This window comes from Odocoileus virginianus, unplaced genomic scaffold (assembly GCF_023699985.2).
Source record: "Odocoileus virginianus isolate 20LAN1187 ecotype Illinois unplaced genomic scaffold, Ovbor_1.2 Unplaced_Contig_54, whole genome shotgun sequence".
In the NCBI taxonomy this organism is placed as follows: domain Eukaryota; kingdom Metazoa; phylum Chordata; class Mammalia; order Artiodactyla; family Cervidae; genus Odocoileus; species Odocoileus virginianus.
The window spans coordinates 3,952-17,305 of NW_027224371.1; the positions used below are offsets into that span (position 1 = coordinate 3,952).

At 45.4% G+C, this 13,354-nt stretch overlaps 1 protein-coding gene across 2 annotated transcripts in view; it reads right to left on the reverse strand.

Moving 5' to 3' along the window:
- Window positions 1–537: 537 nt before the first annotated feature.
- Window positions 538–13,354, reverse strand: part of LOC110124399 (nuclear RNA export factor 2) — a 33,744-nt gene continuing 20,927 nt past the window's right edge. For both annotated transcript variants that reach the window (XM_070464665.1, XM_070464664.1), the window contains 20 exons: window positions 12,662–12,845; window positions 12,069–12,219; window positions 11,380–11,463; window positions 11,164–11,268; window positions 10,970–11,050; window positions 10,760–10,829; window positions 10,524–10,612; window positions 10,297–10,404; window positions 10,000–10,109; window positions 7,379–7,415; window positions 6,933–7,001; window positions 6,792–6,847; window positions 6,544–6,651; window positions 6,367–6,425; window positions 6,146–6,261; window positions 5,965–6,007; window positions 5,259–5,331; window positions 4,535–4,717; window positions 929–989; window positions 538–795 (listed from right to left, as the gene is read on the reverse strand). In XM_070464665.1, coding sequence (XP_070320766.1) covers window positions 751–795; window positions 929–989; window positions 4,535–4,717; window positions 5,259–5,331; window positions 5,965–6,007; window positions 6,146–6,261; window positions 6,367–6,425; window positions 6,544–6,651; window positions 6,792–6,847; window positions 6,933–7,001; window positions 7,379–7,415; window positions 10,000–10,109; window positions 10,297–10,404; window positions 10,524–10,612; window positions 10,760–10,829; window positions 10,970–11,050; window positions 11,164–11,268; window positions 11,380–11,463; window positions 12,069–12,219; window positions 12,662–12,845 — 1,832 coding nt within the window. In that variant the 3' untranslated portion in view covers window positions 538–750. The remainder of the gene's footprint in view (window positions 796–928; window positions 990–4,534; window positions 4,718–5,258; window positions 5,332–5,964; window positions 6,008–6,145; window positions 6,262–6,366; window positions 6,426–6,543; window positions 6,652–6,791; window positions 6,848–6,932; window positions 7,002–7,378; window positions 7,416–9,999; window positions 10,110–10,296; window positions 10,405–10,523; window positions 10,613–10,759; window positions 10,830–10,969; window positions 11,051–11,163; window positions 11,269–11,379; window positions 11,464–12,068; window positions 12,220–12,661; window positions 12,846–13,354) is intronic.

Genomic DNA, 13,354 nt, shown 5'->3' on the forward strand with positions numbered 1-13,354 from the left:
GCCCATTTCTCACTCATGCATGCATGCTCACATCACTTCAGTTGTGTCCGACTCTGTGTGACCCTATGGACTGTAGCCTGCCAGGTTCCTCTGTCCATGGGATTCTCCAGGAAGAATACTGGAGTGGGTTGCCATGCCCTCCTCTAGGATTTCTCATTCATCTGTATGAAAATCATGAAACTGTTCACAGTATGGTCTTTGGAAGTAATTAGGAATAAGAAGTAAAACATGTCCTCATCTTCTTTCCACTGCCCTCACTAGCCAGTTGGCATTCCTTGCAAAGCCTCTGTTGTTCCAGGTCACATGCCTGCTTCTGAGAATCTCTAGGAAGAGCATCTGGGTCACACCACCTCCAAAAACCAATCCCTGGAAGCATATCATGTCTCCTCTCATCATAATTTATTGACATCAAGCCTGATGTATCTGCCAGGGATTACCAAGGGGAATGTGGGTCAGGGAGGAGGGCAGGACTTTTCAGACCTGGACCCACTGGCTCATGATTGGGGCAAGGAAGAGCAATGAAGGACACATAACATATAACATGCAACATCACTCTTTATTATGAAAACAAACACAGCAATAATGAGTGAGGGAAATATGCAGAACAACTGACCCTCAGGATATGTTAATTGGCCTATAATGTAACTTTGGCTTCTTGGTCAGTTTCCAACCCCAGTCACGGGCGTGGCCTGAGGCTAGAGAGAAAAAGACGATGTGGATGAATCCAAAGACGACATCCAAGGGCTCCTTTCAGGGGATTTCTTTGAAGGCTTCCTCTGGGATCTTGCCCTCGGTCTGGAGGGAAGGAGTTGGGATGTTAAAAAGCCAGTCCCCAAGTTCCATTCCCAGGCCACCAGCCTCCACTTTCTTGGCCTCCCCGAAGGCCCAGAAATGTTCATCTTTAACCTACTTGATTCCCAGACCTCACCTTGAGCATACAGAAGACTTGACCAGCTCTGGTGTAGTTCCATTCATTGTCCTGAAGGCACCTGTAGTGGGAGAAGAACAGGTGCTCTCCATTAGTAGCACAATACAGACATGTTGACACTGCAATGCCACCACTAAATTCATGCCACTTTTCTTGCTGGGACACATGGACCAGTGTGAACGGTATGTGTAATGATGAAGAAAGACCAGCGAAAACCAAATCATCTGTCACTAGCATTCATGCCCACTGGAATTCAAAACAGAAAAATTGAACTGTGCATAAGAACAAGGGAATTCAATATATACTGATCAAGAAAGACATTCAAGAAAATGACAAATGAAAAATTATAAAGTACTAGTTTCCAACTGTCTTTTATTGAGATATAATGCACACATCATTTTAAAGTATACAAATCAGTGCTTTTTATTAGAAGATTGTGCACCTATCACATCTATCTAATTCCAGAATCATTTTAACACCTCAAAAAGAAACTCCTTAACCATTAATGATCCCTCTCTATTCCTCCCCTTCTCCTGGCAACCACTAATATGATTTTGGTCCCTGTGGATTTGCCAATTATGAACATTTCCTACAATATCTGACTTCTTGTGACTGGCTTCTTTCACTTAGCATCATGTTTTCAAGGTTCATCCATGTCATGACATATATCAGAACTGTATTCTTTTTTATGACTGAATAATATTCTACTATATGGCTGTACCAGTTTTATTCATCCATTCATCAGTTTTTTCCATATTTTGACTATTATGAATAATGCTATTCCTGAATAAGTTTTAGAGTGAACATATGCTTTCATTTCTCCTGGTAGATATTTAGGAGTGGGATTACCGGGTGATATGGTAACCCCATTTTAATATTTTGAGGAACTTCCAAGTGTTTTTCCGAAGTGAGTATTCCATATACCTCTAATACATGAGCATTCTAACTTCTCCACACCTTCACCTATGCTTATCTTTTGTTTCATTGATTAAAGCCATCTTAGTGTATGTGAAGTAAGTGGTTGTTTTGATTTGTATTTTCCTAATGATTAAGGATGCTGAGCATGTTTTCATGTGCTTGCCGGTCATTTGTATACCATATTTAGAGAAGTATCTATTCAAATCTTTTCTCCATTTTAAAATTAGTATTTATGTTTTGATTGTTGACTTGTAAAATCCTTCAATATTCTAGACAGCAGACCTTATCAGATATGTGATTTGCAAATATTTTCTCCCATTTTGTGGGTTGGTCTTTTCACTTTCTTGATAGTGTCCTTTGATGCACAAAAGTTTTTAATTTTGATGAAGTGCAATTTATTTGTTTCTTTGGCTGCGTGTGTTTTTGGTGTCACACATAAGAAACTGGTGACTGATTCAAGGTCATGAAGATATACACCTATGTTTTATTCTAAGTGCTTTTAAAAATTTTTATTGGAGTATAATTGACTTAGAATGTTATGTTAGTTTCAGGTATATAACAAACTGAGTATATACATATACATACATACATATTCATATATATATATTCTTTTTCAGATTATTTTCCCATATAGATTATTACAGAACATTGAGTAGAGTTCCCTGTGCTATATAGTAGGTCTTTATTAGTTATCTATTCTGTATATAGCAGTGTGTAGATATTAATTGCAATATCCTAATTTATCACTTCTCCCCACACTTTCCCTTTGGTAACCATAAGTTTATTTTCAAAGATCTGTGTCTATTTCTGTTTTGTAAATAAGTTCATTTGTATCATTTTTTTAGATTTCACATGTAAGTGATATCATATATATTTGTCTTTCTCTGTCTGACTTACTTTACTTACCCAACCAAAATATGGGAAGAAGATCTAAGTAGACATTCCCCAAAGATTATATACAGAAAGCCAAAAAATGCATGAAAAGATGCTCAACATCACTAATTATTAGAGAAATGCAAATCAAAATGACAATGAGGTATCACCTCACACCAGTCAGAATGGCTATCATCAAAAAATCTACAAACAATAAATGCTGGAAAGGGTGTGGAGAAAAGGGAACCCTCCTCCACTGTTGGTGGAAATGTAAATTGGTACAACCACTATGGAGAACAGTATAGCCTTCCCTTGTGGCTCAGCTGGTAAAGAATCTGCCTGCAATGCAGGAGATCCAGGTTCGATCCCTGGGTTGGGAAGATCCCCTGGAGAAGGGAAAGGCTATTCACTCCAGTATTCTGGCCTAGAGAATTCCAGGGACTGTATAGTCCATGAGGTCGCAAAGAGTTGGACACGACTGAGTGACTTCCACTTTCACTTTTCATGAAGGTGCCTTAGAGAACTAAATATAGAACTATCATATGATTCAGCAACCCTATTCCTGGGCATATATCCAGGGAAAACCATAATTCAAAGAGATACACACATCCCAATGTTCATAGCAGCACTATTTACATTAGACAAGCCATGGAAGCAACATAAATGTCCACTGTCAGAGAAATGGGTAAAGAAGATACGGCACATATAAACAATGGAATATTACTCAGTCATAAAAGAGAATGAAATAATACCATTTGCAGCAACATGGACAGACCTAGAGATTGTCATACTAAGTGAAAGTCAGTAAGAGTTTTTACACTTGTAGATTTTACATTAGGTCTTTGATCCATTTTGAGCCAATATTTGTATATGGTCTGTGATAGGAGACAAAATTCTTTTTTTTTTTTTTTGCCATGTGAATACCCATGTGTCCCAGCACCATCTGTCAAAAAGACTATTTTTTCTCCATTAATTAATTTGGCACCCACTAAAAATTAATTAGCTACAAATGTCAGGGTTTATATCAGGACTCTCAAATCTACTGCACTAATCTATCAAATGTCAGTGCCATGCAGCCTTGATTATAGTATCTTTGTAGTAAGTTTAGAAATTGTGAGGACCAGGATTTGTGAGTCCTCAACATTATTCCCTTTCAATATTGTTTTGACTATTCTGAGTCCATGCACTTCCATGTGAAAATTGAGGATCATTTAATCAATTTCTGGAAAGGAGCCAACAGGGATTTTTGCTATGGTTTAGACTCTGTAGATCACTTTGAATAGCACCTACAATCTTAACAATATTAAGTCTTCCAACATGAACACAGAATATCCTTTTTTTTTAAAGATTTTCTTTAATTTACTCCAATAATGTTTTGAAGATTTTAAAGTATAATTTTTTTACTTCTTTTAGTTACATTTTGCTCTAAACATTTATCCTTTCTGATCCTACTATAAATCAAATTGTTTTCTTAATTTCAATTTAGGATTTTTTCATTTTAAGTGCATAGAAATATAAATGACTTTTGTATACTGATCATATATCCTGAAATTTTACTGAACTTGTTTATGTATTCTTACAGTGTCTTAGTGAACTTATCATTTTCCATATAAAATATCATGTCATATGAGCATGATACTGTTTTTAAAATGATTTACATATATAATCATAAGATTTGTTTATCTTTTTCACAAGCTTACTTTTTTGGAAGCAAAATATCCAAATACTTATTTTTCCAAATTGCTTGTGTGTTCCCATTATTAATTCCATCATTCTCCTAGCTCCCTCTTATCTTCATGCACACACAATACTCACTTCTGAGACCACTGACAGTTCATCCCAGACTGAGTGGAGAAGGCTTGCACCATTTGCTGCTGTTCCTTGGAGAAAGTGGCCACGGAGCTGGTGGGTGGTATGGGCACTGGGATGGAGAATGCACTCTGGGTGTTTTTAGGGCTGGCTTCCATCACAAACAGCTCATCATTCACTATACAAAGACTGGAGGAAAAATGCGCATTTAGATAACTAATGGATGGACAACCAGCACCCACAATCCTGACTGCTGCCACCACCACTCAGCAACCAGATTCCTTCCATCCCCCTCCTGTGTCTGTCCCCAGGCTCCTTGACTGGTTCCTCTGCCCCTCACACAGAGCCCACCTTCAGAGAGATTGTCTACCAGCTTCACTCAGTGGATAGGTTGACCCCCAACCCAGGAACAACTTCATATCTACCCTGAACAGCAGCCCAGTACACTACAGTACAGGAGTGTACAGTCTGATTCCCATTTTCAGAAGACACTGAGTCATGGAGAGGTCATGTGACTTGACCAAGGTCACACAGAGAGTGTTGGGTCAGGGAGAGAACCCATGTGCTGATTCCAGAGGCCATGCTCTTCCTAACCACTAGGCTAGACTGCTCCTTGGAGCTCCCTGCTGGCTTTCCACAATACTGAATAAACATAAGGTCTGCACCACCACATGTCCAGGACTCCGAAATCACACTGAATGGGTCATTCCGCTCACAACACGGCTCTCACCTGGAAGAGCTGGCAGGGGTAGTGATGAAGGTCCGGGTGAAGGCACGCACACAGTCCTGAAACCCTCCTTCCACTTCAACAAACAACAAACAATAGCTCTTAGAGCCCTACATGTTTACAGGCTCCCATGGTGGACCCCAGTCATGCTGAGGGGACAGCTCTTCACTTGGGGAACCAGAGTGTTGGGAATGGGGAGGGCAACTGTAGGAGCTGTCTGCTCCCAGTGACATGTCCCCATGGCAACCACTTTACAAGTTCATGGGATGCATTTTTCATAGCTGCCCAAGAGGTGGATATTATGACCCCATTTTGCAAATGAGGAAACTGTGAGGTTAAGTAATGGCCCAAGTTCTCAGTGTAAGGATCTGAGATGGGAGCCACCAAACTCCACAGCCTACGTCCGTAATGTCCAAGGCAGGCAGGGCAGACATGGACGCAGTTCAGATCTGGGTTGTCTGTGGGAAGACTGAGGGCTGGAGGACACAGAGGGAAGGGAGGGGAAAGGAGGGAAAGAACGGAGAGGGGAGGGAAAGAACAGGGAGGGAAGGGAAGGGAAGGGGAGTCAAAGAGGGGAGTCCAGGGGAGGGGACAGAATGAAAGGGAAGGGGAGGGGAGTGCAGAGAAGCTGGAAGGGCTCTTGAGGGGGGAGCCTAGCCAGAGGAGGGAGCAGTGGGGCATCTGGGGGAAGAGGGCTACACACACTCACCTTCCTTGAACACCCCACTGACAGAGAAGCAGAGCATCGTACTCTGAAAAGGAAGAGCCCAGGTAATGTCACCCCCTCAACCTCTTCCCCACCTGTGGCTTCCTGCCTGACTATCCCCCTACAGGGCTCCCCCCCCACCCCCGCCACTGCCGCCCCACCAAGGGAAGAAGCAGCCACTCACTGTCTGGAACCACATGTCCACCATGAAGGAGCTGAGGTCATGCTGAGTTTTGGGCAACACACAGAGGGCATGCACAATGTCACCATTTGTGTGCTTCAACTGCTGGACACGCAGGTCTGTAGAGGAGGGAAAGAAAGCAAAAGTCAGGGTTGCCACGGCCTGGACCCTATGATTGGCTCCCTCACCCCCCTTTCTGCCCAGCCTTCCCACCACACACTCACTGGGGTCCTTGACTGTCTTCATATTCCTGCTGTCCTTGAAATAAGCGCATAAGCTGCTTCTAGAAGACAGAGTAAAAATGGGTGGTGGTCCAGCCAGCAGGGATGTTAGCAAGAGTTGGCCTGTGTCTACTGGGGAACCACACAGCCTGAGGGAGGAGTTTTGGCAGTGATACTCACAGGGCTGGATCCTCAGAGTGGAATGGAATGGTCAGGGAGAAACAGGCCTTGTGGTGGTAAGTACTGAGGAGATCATATCGGTTTCCAGAGTCATAGATCAAGTAATATCTGTGGAACAGCAGTGAGGACAGGCTGTCAGTGTTCTGAGCCCCAAAGGAGACTTGAAAGTCTCTGCAAGGAGACCTGCAGTTTGGTGGCCTGACCCAGTCTCAGCCCTCTCTATTCCTCATGGTCCCAAGTGAACTTACTGCGTCAGGAATTGAAGGATCATATTCTTCAGTATGTCAGATTCTTTATAGTTTTCCTGGAATCAAAAGGCATTTGGGACTATGTAGTGGATAAACCCTCACCTGAAATAGCCCCAAATATTGTTTGATCCTCTTCCTCACCTTGCTAGGCTTTATTGCACAGGAAGTGTCACTGTCAATGACAACTGGTGAGGGTAACTCCCGGCCATCCTGGAGAACGGAAGGGGAAGTCAGGAGTGGAGACCAAGGGAGTGACCCTGGATGATCAGGGAAAAGGATGATCCCAGGTTGCGGAGGATAGGAGGTAAGTTATAAAAGGGTCCTAGAAAGTCCACAGGCAAGCTTACAGTGGGTATCTTCATCATGAAGTCCTAGAGGTCTCTAGTATTATATGCAACTTTTATGTGTCTGTGTGTGTGTTTATGGATATTTTTCCAGTGAGCATATCCATGTCATTTTCAGGACTCCGTATCCCCTAAAGTGGTCAAGGGTCTGATACCAACACATAATCTAGGCAAGAACCAAAGGGCTTGAGTGTAGGAGGTCAGAAATGTTAGTAAGATACAATGATTTACATAGGAACTTACCAGGCGTAGTAACTTTGGGAAACATTCTATGATGGCACTGTCCAAAACCAAAAATAGAGAAGAGGTGGTTGATAGTTCAAGGTTGTAATGCCTAATTTGAGTTAAAACATTAACATGATAAACAGAGACTGGGGTGTTCTTGCCCATTCAGCAGCCCCTTGTACCCACCTCAACTTTTGATTTTGAGGGTTTGGGGTTGACTTCCCTGTTGAACGCTGAGTATCTCTCATCTGATTGAAAGGCACCATCTCTCTAAGTACCTTAAGTTTAATATTCCTTCCTCCTCTCCTTCTCCCTCTCCTTTCCCCTGGGTAGCTCCCACCTAGACTGCCATGACTCCCTTCTCCTGTGCCACAAGGACCAACACTTCAAATCCAGTCTGCAGGCCTTCCTCTCCTCCCTGCCTTCCTTCCTCCAGGGCCCAGTGAAGGCTGTGGAGAGAAGAGGGAATGGGAGAATGGGAGCCTGGGGCTTTGCTACCTCTCTGGGCATCCAGCACTCTGCCAAGTCAGGTCACACCTCAGGGATGGCCCAGGAGGCTGTGGAAGGGAGGTGAGTGAGGTGGGGCTCAGGAGGGAGGGAGAGGGATGAAGACAGAAAGAGAGTGGAGGGAGGAGGGGAGAAACAAGGGAGATATGGGGGCTCAGAGACAAGGGAGAGAGAGAAAGCAAAGGGAAGAGAAGGGAAGGAAGCTCTACCATTGTGGGGGTCAAGGGAGAAGACAGAAGAAAGAGGAAGTAGTGCCCCTGCTGCAGCCCTTTCCTTCCCCTGCCCTGGAACAGCCCAGGCACCCCAGGTAGGAATGGAAACTATGCACATGTTGGGCTGGGGGCCGGCCACTGGATGTTGGTTGAAGCTTTGTCACCTGTGTGAGCTCAGTCAGACCTGGGCATGGGAAACGGAGTAGCCATGGGGGTAGATCTTCCCCAGAAGTAATAAAGGGCCAGGTCCCAGCTCAGTGCAGAGCTGAGGGTCTTTAGCCCGCCCTTATGATCACCACTTTCTCTCTTGATGGCCTCTGCGCCTATCTGAGTTGGATCTTTCTCTGAGGAATCACATGTGTCTCAGGCTACAGGGGTTCCTCTGGAGGACAGGCAGGATGATGTGACGTGTACAGGGAGGGACAGGTGGTGTCCCCTGAGAGGCCTGTCCTGCAGTCTCCTCTAACTCCTCTGCCCCCTGCCTTCCTCTCCTGCCTCAGGAACCTCTCTGCTCACTGGCGGTGGCCAACTTCTGGCCCCTTGACTCAAGGAACTCTGCTTTTTTCCTAAGAAGGATCCAGTCCCTGGCTTTGGGCCAGGGGAACGGATGTCATGACAGCAGCCACCCAGGACTTCAGCCCCTAGCACTGGGCAAGAAAGCCCCTGTGTCAACATAGAAGAGGAGGGGAACCCTTTTGGAGGTAGGGGGAGAAGGACCCTCTCTGAATGGAGGAGGGAAGCCCCGTCTCAGCATGGAGAAGGAAGGCCGGTCTCAGCATGAGGTCCAGACCTGGGTGACCCTTCTCAGTCCAGGGCCCAGCATTAGGGTCAGGTCTGGTCACTCCTGGTCTCGGTGAGGGAGAGGAGCCCTGATTCCTGAACCATGCTCTTGGGAGGCCCTGGTGGAGAATGCTGGGGGCAGAGAACCAGAAGCAGACTTCTGAGACCTGAAGAGGTAAGCAGGTCAGAGGAAGGAAATTCCTCACAGGTAAGAGACACAATCACCTCAGATATGCAGAGGACACTACCCTTATGGCAGAAAGTGAAGAACTAAAGAGCCTCTTGATGGAAGTGAAAGAGGAGAGTGAAAAAGTTGGCTTAAAGCTCAACATTCAGAAAACTAAGATCATGGCATCTGGTCCCATCACTTCATGGCAAATAGATGGAGAAACAGTGGAAACAGTGGCAGACTTTATTTTTGGGGGCTCCAAAATCACTACAGATGGTGACTGCAGCCATGAAATAAAAAGAAAGAAAAGTTATGACCAACCTAGACAGCATATTAAAAAGCAGAGACATTACTTTGCCAACAAAGTCTGTCTAGTCAAGGCTATGGTTTTTCCAATAGTCATGTATGGATGTGAGAGTTGGACTATAAAGAAAACTGAGCACCAAAGAATTGATGCTTTTGAACTGTGGTGTTGGAAAAGACTCTTGAGAGTCCCTTGGACTGCAAGGAGATCCAACCAGTCCATCCTAAAGGAGATCAGTCCTGAATATTCATTGGAAGGACTGATGCTAAAGCTGAAACTCCAATATTTTGGCCACCTGATGCGAAGAGCTGACTCATTTGAAAAGACCCTGATGCTGGGAAAGATTGAAGGCGGGAGGAGAAGGAGATGACAGAGGATGAGATGGTTGGATGGCATCACCGACTCAATGGACATGAGTTTGAGTAAACTCTGGGAGTTGGTGATGGACAGGGAGGCCTGGCGTGCTGCAGTTCATGGGGTTGCAAAGAGTCGGACACAACTGAGTGACTGAACTGAGCTAAAGGGACACAGAAAAGAGAAGGCAGAGCCCTTAATCCTCCCAGAAGACCAGGGCTGCAACCTTTGGCAAAGAGGTACTGTCAGAAATAGTTTAGGCCCCCATGGGTAAAGGTCACTATGAAGAGTGACAGGATGGTCTCACACAGACCTTACGTAGGTGGACTGGTCTGGAAAGCTGTCACACAGTGGGTTCCCTCGCAGCCACAGCTCTTCAAGCTTCAGCCCTTTCATCTTGTTTAACTCCCACAAAGAGTTCAGCTGAGAAATATGGAGAGGAAATTGGAAAATGAATCCCAGGGAAAGAGAAACAACCAGGCCTTGAAGCCCAGCCTCCACCGCCCCCTCCCCACCACAGGTACCCTCACCTGTCTCCTGTTATCACTCTGATGACCACGACCACCTCCCCTACTCTCATCACAACTTTGATCTGACTCCCTCTTCTCACCTTATTTTTGGAGAGGTTCAGTATCTTGATTGTGGGGACCATGTGCACAATGTCAGACAGGCCGTCCAGCTGGTACAGTTTGTTGCAGCTCAGGTTCAAGGACAATAGCTTTGGGTGAAGAAGAGTTAGAGTGAAGGTTACTATCCTGGATATTGGAGACAAATCCGCCCTCCACCCCATCTCTTCCATCCCCTATCATAATATCAGAGCTGGGCCTTCAGCCTCACCTCAGGGAAGTTCTTCTTGATGATCTGCAGGGCAGCAGCCATGCAGTTTCTTCGATTCAGAATTATCTTAACATCTTGGCCCATCAAGTCTTCAGGAAGGAGAGGGGAGGGATTCAGAACACCAAGTGGGGTCCAGGCCCATAATCAGCCCCTCACCACATTACCATCCCCAAGTCTCCCTCTAGGAAGATTCCCTCTGCCCACACCCGCCCTCAAATTACTACTGTCAGCCATACTTGGGTCAAAGCGGAGCTTCTGGAGGTCAAGAGATTGCTGGGAGACATCAAATCGTTTGTTAAAGGCCAGCTGCAGAGACAGAGAGAGGGAGAGAGCCGCTCTGAGACTGTGGTGGTGGCAGGGAAATCTGGGGTGAGAGGGATGGGGGGCTGGGGGAAGAAGAGGTAGAGGTGAGTGTTGGCATACAGCATGCCTTGAGTTGGCATTACCTTTAGCTGCTCCATTTCTTCTGGTTCCAACTTATTACGCACAGAGTAGGGAACAGCAGAGGGGTTGACAAAGATAGGTATCTGTAGGAAGAAGAGGTGGGGTAAGCAGCAACTCTAGTTCCAAAGATGACGGCTAGCCCCAGGCCTGTCCTCCTGTCCCAGGATGCATTGTAGGCAATGACCCGGACACACACCTTTTGGTTCTCCTCATCATAGATCTTGTAGCTGACATCCATCAAGGCAGAGGCAGCGCTAGCTTCCTGGACAAAGAATCGAGCCCCACTTCTCACATAGTGGAACTACAGGGATCGAACGCAACAGAAATAGTATCAGAGGCCAACAGACCCTGCTATACCAGATCTCTCCCCCTTCCCTGTGCCCACTCATCTGGCTTCGGCATCCTGTCTTACATCCACTGGAGTAAAGCACACACTGCAAAGGCTCTGGATTGAGTTCATTAGCCATATCTTGTCATACTTTATCCCATGAGGAATCTAAGGATGAAAAGAGAGGTTGAGACAGAGGACAGATGACAGGGAATTGAGCCTGGAGAACAAACCTTTTCCTGTTCTTTTCCAGTCTTCTACTGAGCTTGAAAGGGCATCTAAAGAAGGGACCACTGGTATGATTTCTTATGTTTGTGCATAATATGGATTTCCAAAATACTCCTCTCCAGTCAAAGCTCTCTGCCAAATAATCAAGGTGTTAGAGATGACCTTCCTTTAATAAAGTTCCAGGAGATCCTACCTAGCGCAGATACTGCTTGCCCCTCAGACAAGTTCTCCAGAGACTCAGCACCCCATGTCCCACACTCAGCTAGCCAAACTGAGACCTCTAGTGCACAGCTGCTCCATATCCTAGTCAGTAGTTCATGTCTTTGCCTTGAGATAGTCTCCAACGTTCTCCTTACGGCCGGTCTGTTCCCTTTATATTGCTTCTCTGAATTTGCCCTTAGATGAACAAGACTGTTAACTCCTAGAAATAAAATGGTCAGATTAAAAACTGTCCCCAGCAAAATAAACTAGCATCTCCACATGAGACCAACATAACTCCTGACTTTTCTCTCTTTCACAGTCCATACTTTTTTCAGGATACTCACTGTGACCTTAAACCAGCTCCCTTGGGCACCATCTTGTGTGTTCTTCATTTCTCTCATCACAGGTTTTCCATTTCCCCACACAGTAACATGGATATTGCCTTCTCTGCGCCACCTCACTCTCCTCCCATTGCCTCGGAAGGAATAGGGAGAGCTGACATGGAGAGAAGAAGGGTAAGTGGCCATAAGTGCTAAGAAAGTCTTCTGTACACACTTGTCTCTTTGACACCAGCACTACAGTTTGGATTGTTGTTATTTAGTCACTAAGTTGTGTCTGACTCTTTGCAACCCCATGGACTGTAGCCCACCAGGCTCCTCTGTTCATGGGATTTCCCAGGCAAGAATACTGGAGTGGGTTGCCATTTCCTTCTCCAGGGGATCTTCCTGACCCAGTGATTGAACCCACATCTCCTGCATTGGCAGGTGGATTCTTTACCACTGATCACCAGGGAAAACTCCACAATTAGGGTTGCACAACCATTATTTCACTTCTAGCATACTTCAGTTTTACAGTGAGAGAAGGAAAAGAAGTCCACAGGGAGAGCTGCACTGTCCCAGGGGCTGCTGTGTGCAAACCCTGCTGCCTGATCACTTACGGTCTTCCTTTGGGGTCCTCCTGGACATCCCGTATCACCAGACTTCTATCACCATCACGGCGGTGTGAAGGCTGAGTCTCATATCCATTATCTTCATAACGAAGGCTCCTCTTGTCAAAATTATCTTGGAAAGAACTCCAACCTTCATTTCTTCCTTCAGGTGAACTATCACCACCTCTGTATTCTGAAAAGCAGAACAAAAATACAAGTTTGAACACACATCAGTGGCCCACTCACCATGTACAATGTCTTAGGCTAATAGGACGATAGACAAGCAAAATGCCAACCTGGCCTAAGAGTTCAATCCCACACACCCCAAAAGGAAACTCTTCTGCCAGTTCAAGATGCTTACTCAGTCCCTCAGTCCTGTCTGACTCTTTGTGACCTAGTAGCCCACCAGGCTCCTCTGTCCATGGGATTTATCAGGCAAGAATACTGGAATGGATGCCATTTCCTCCTCCAGTGGATCTTCCTGACCCGGAGATCAAACTGTGTCTCCTGCATTGCAGGCAGTTTCTTTATCTGCTGAGCCCTCAGGGAAGCATTATCTGAGAGATGGTACTATCATGGGAGAAATTGAGGAGATGCAGGATGAGGAAGAGGAGGGGTTTGGAATGCAGGTGCTTGGAATGCACAATAGTTATACTTTCATGTCCATACTTTACTTGTATAAAAAAGTTAGGTCAGAGTTTT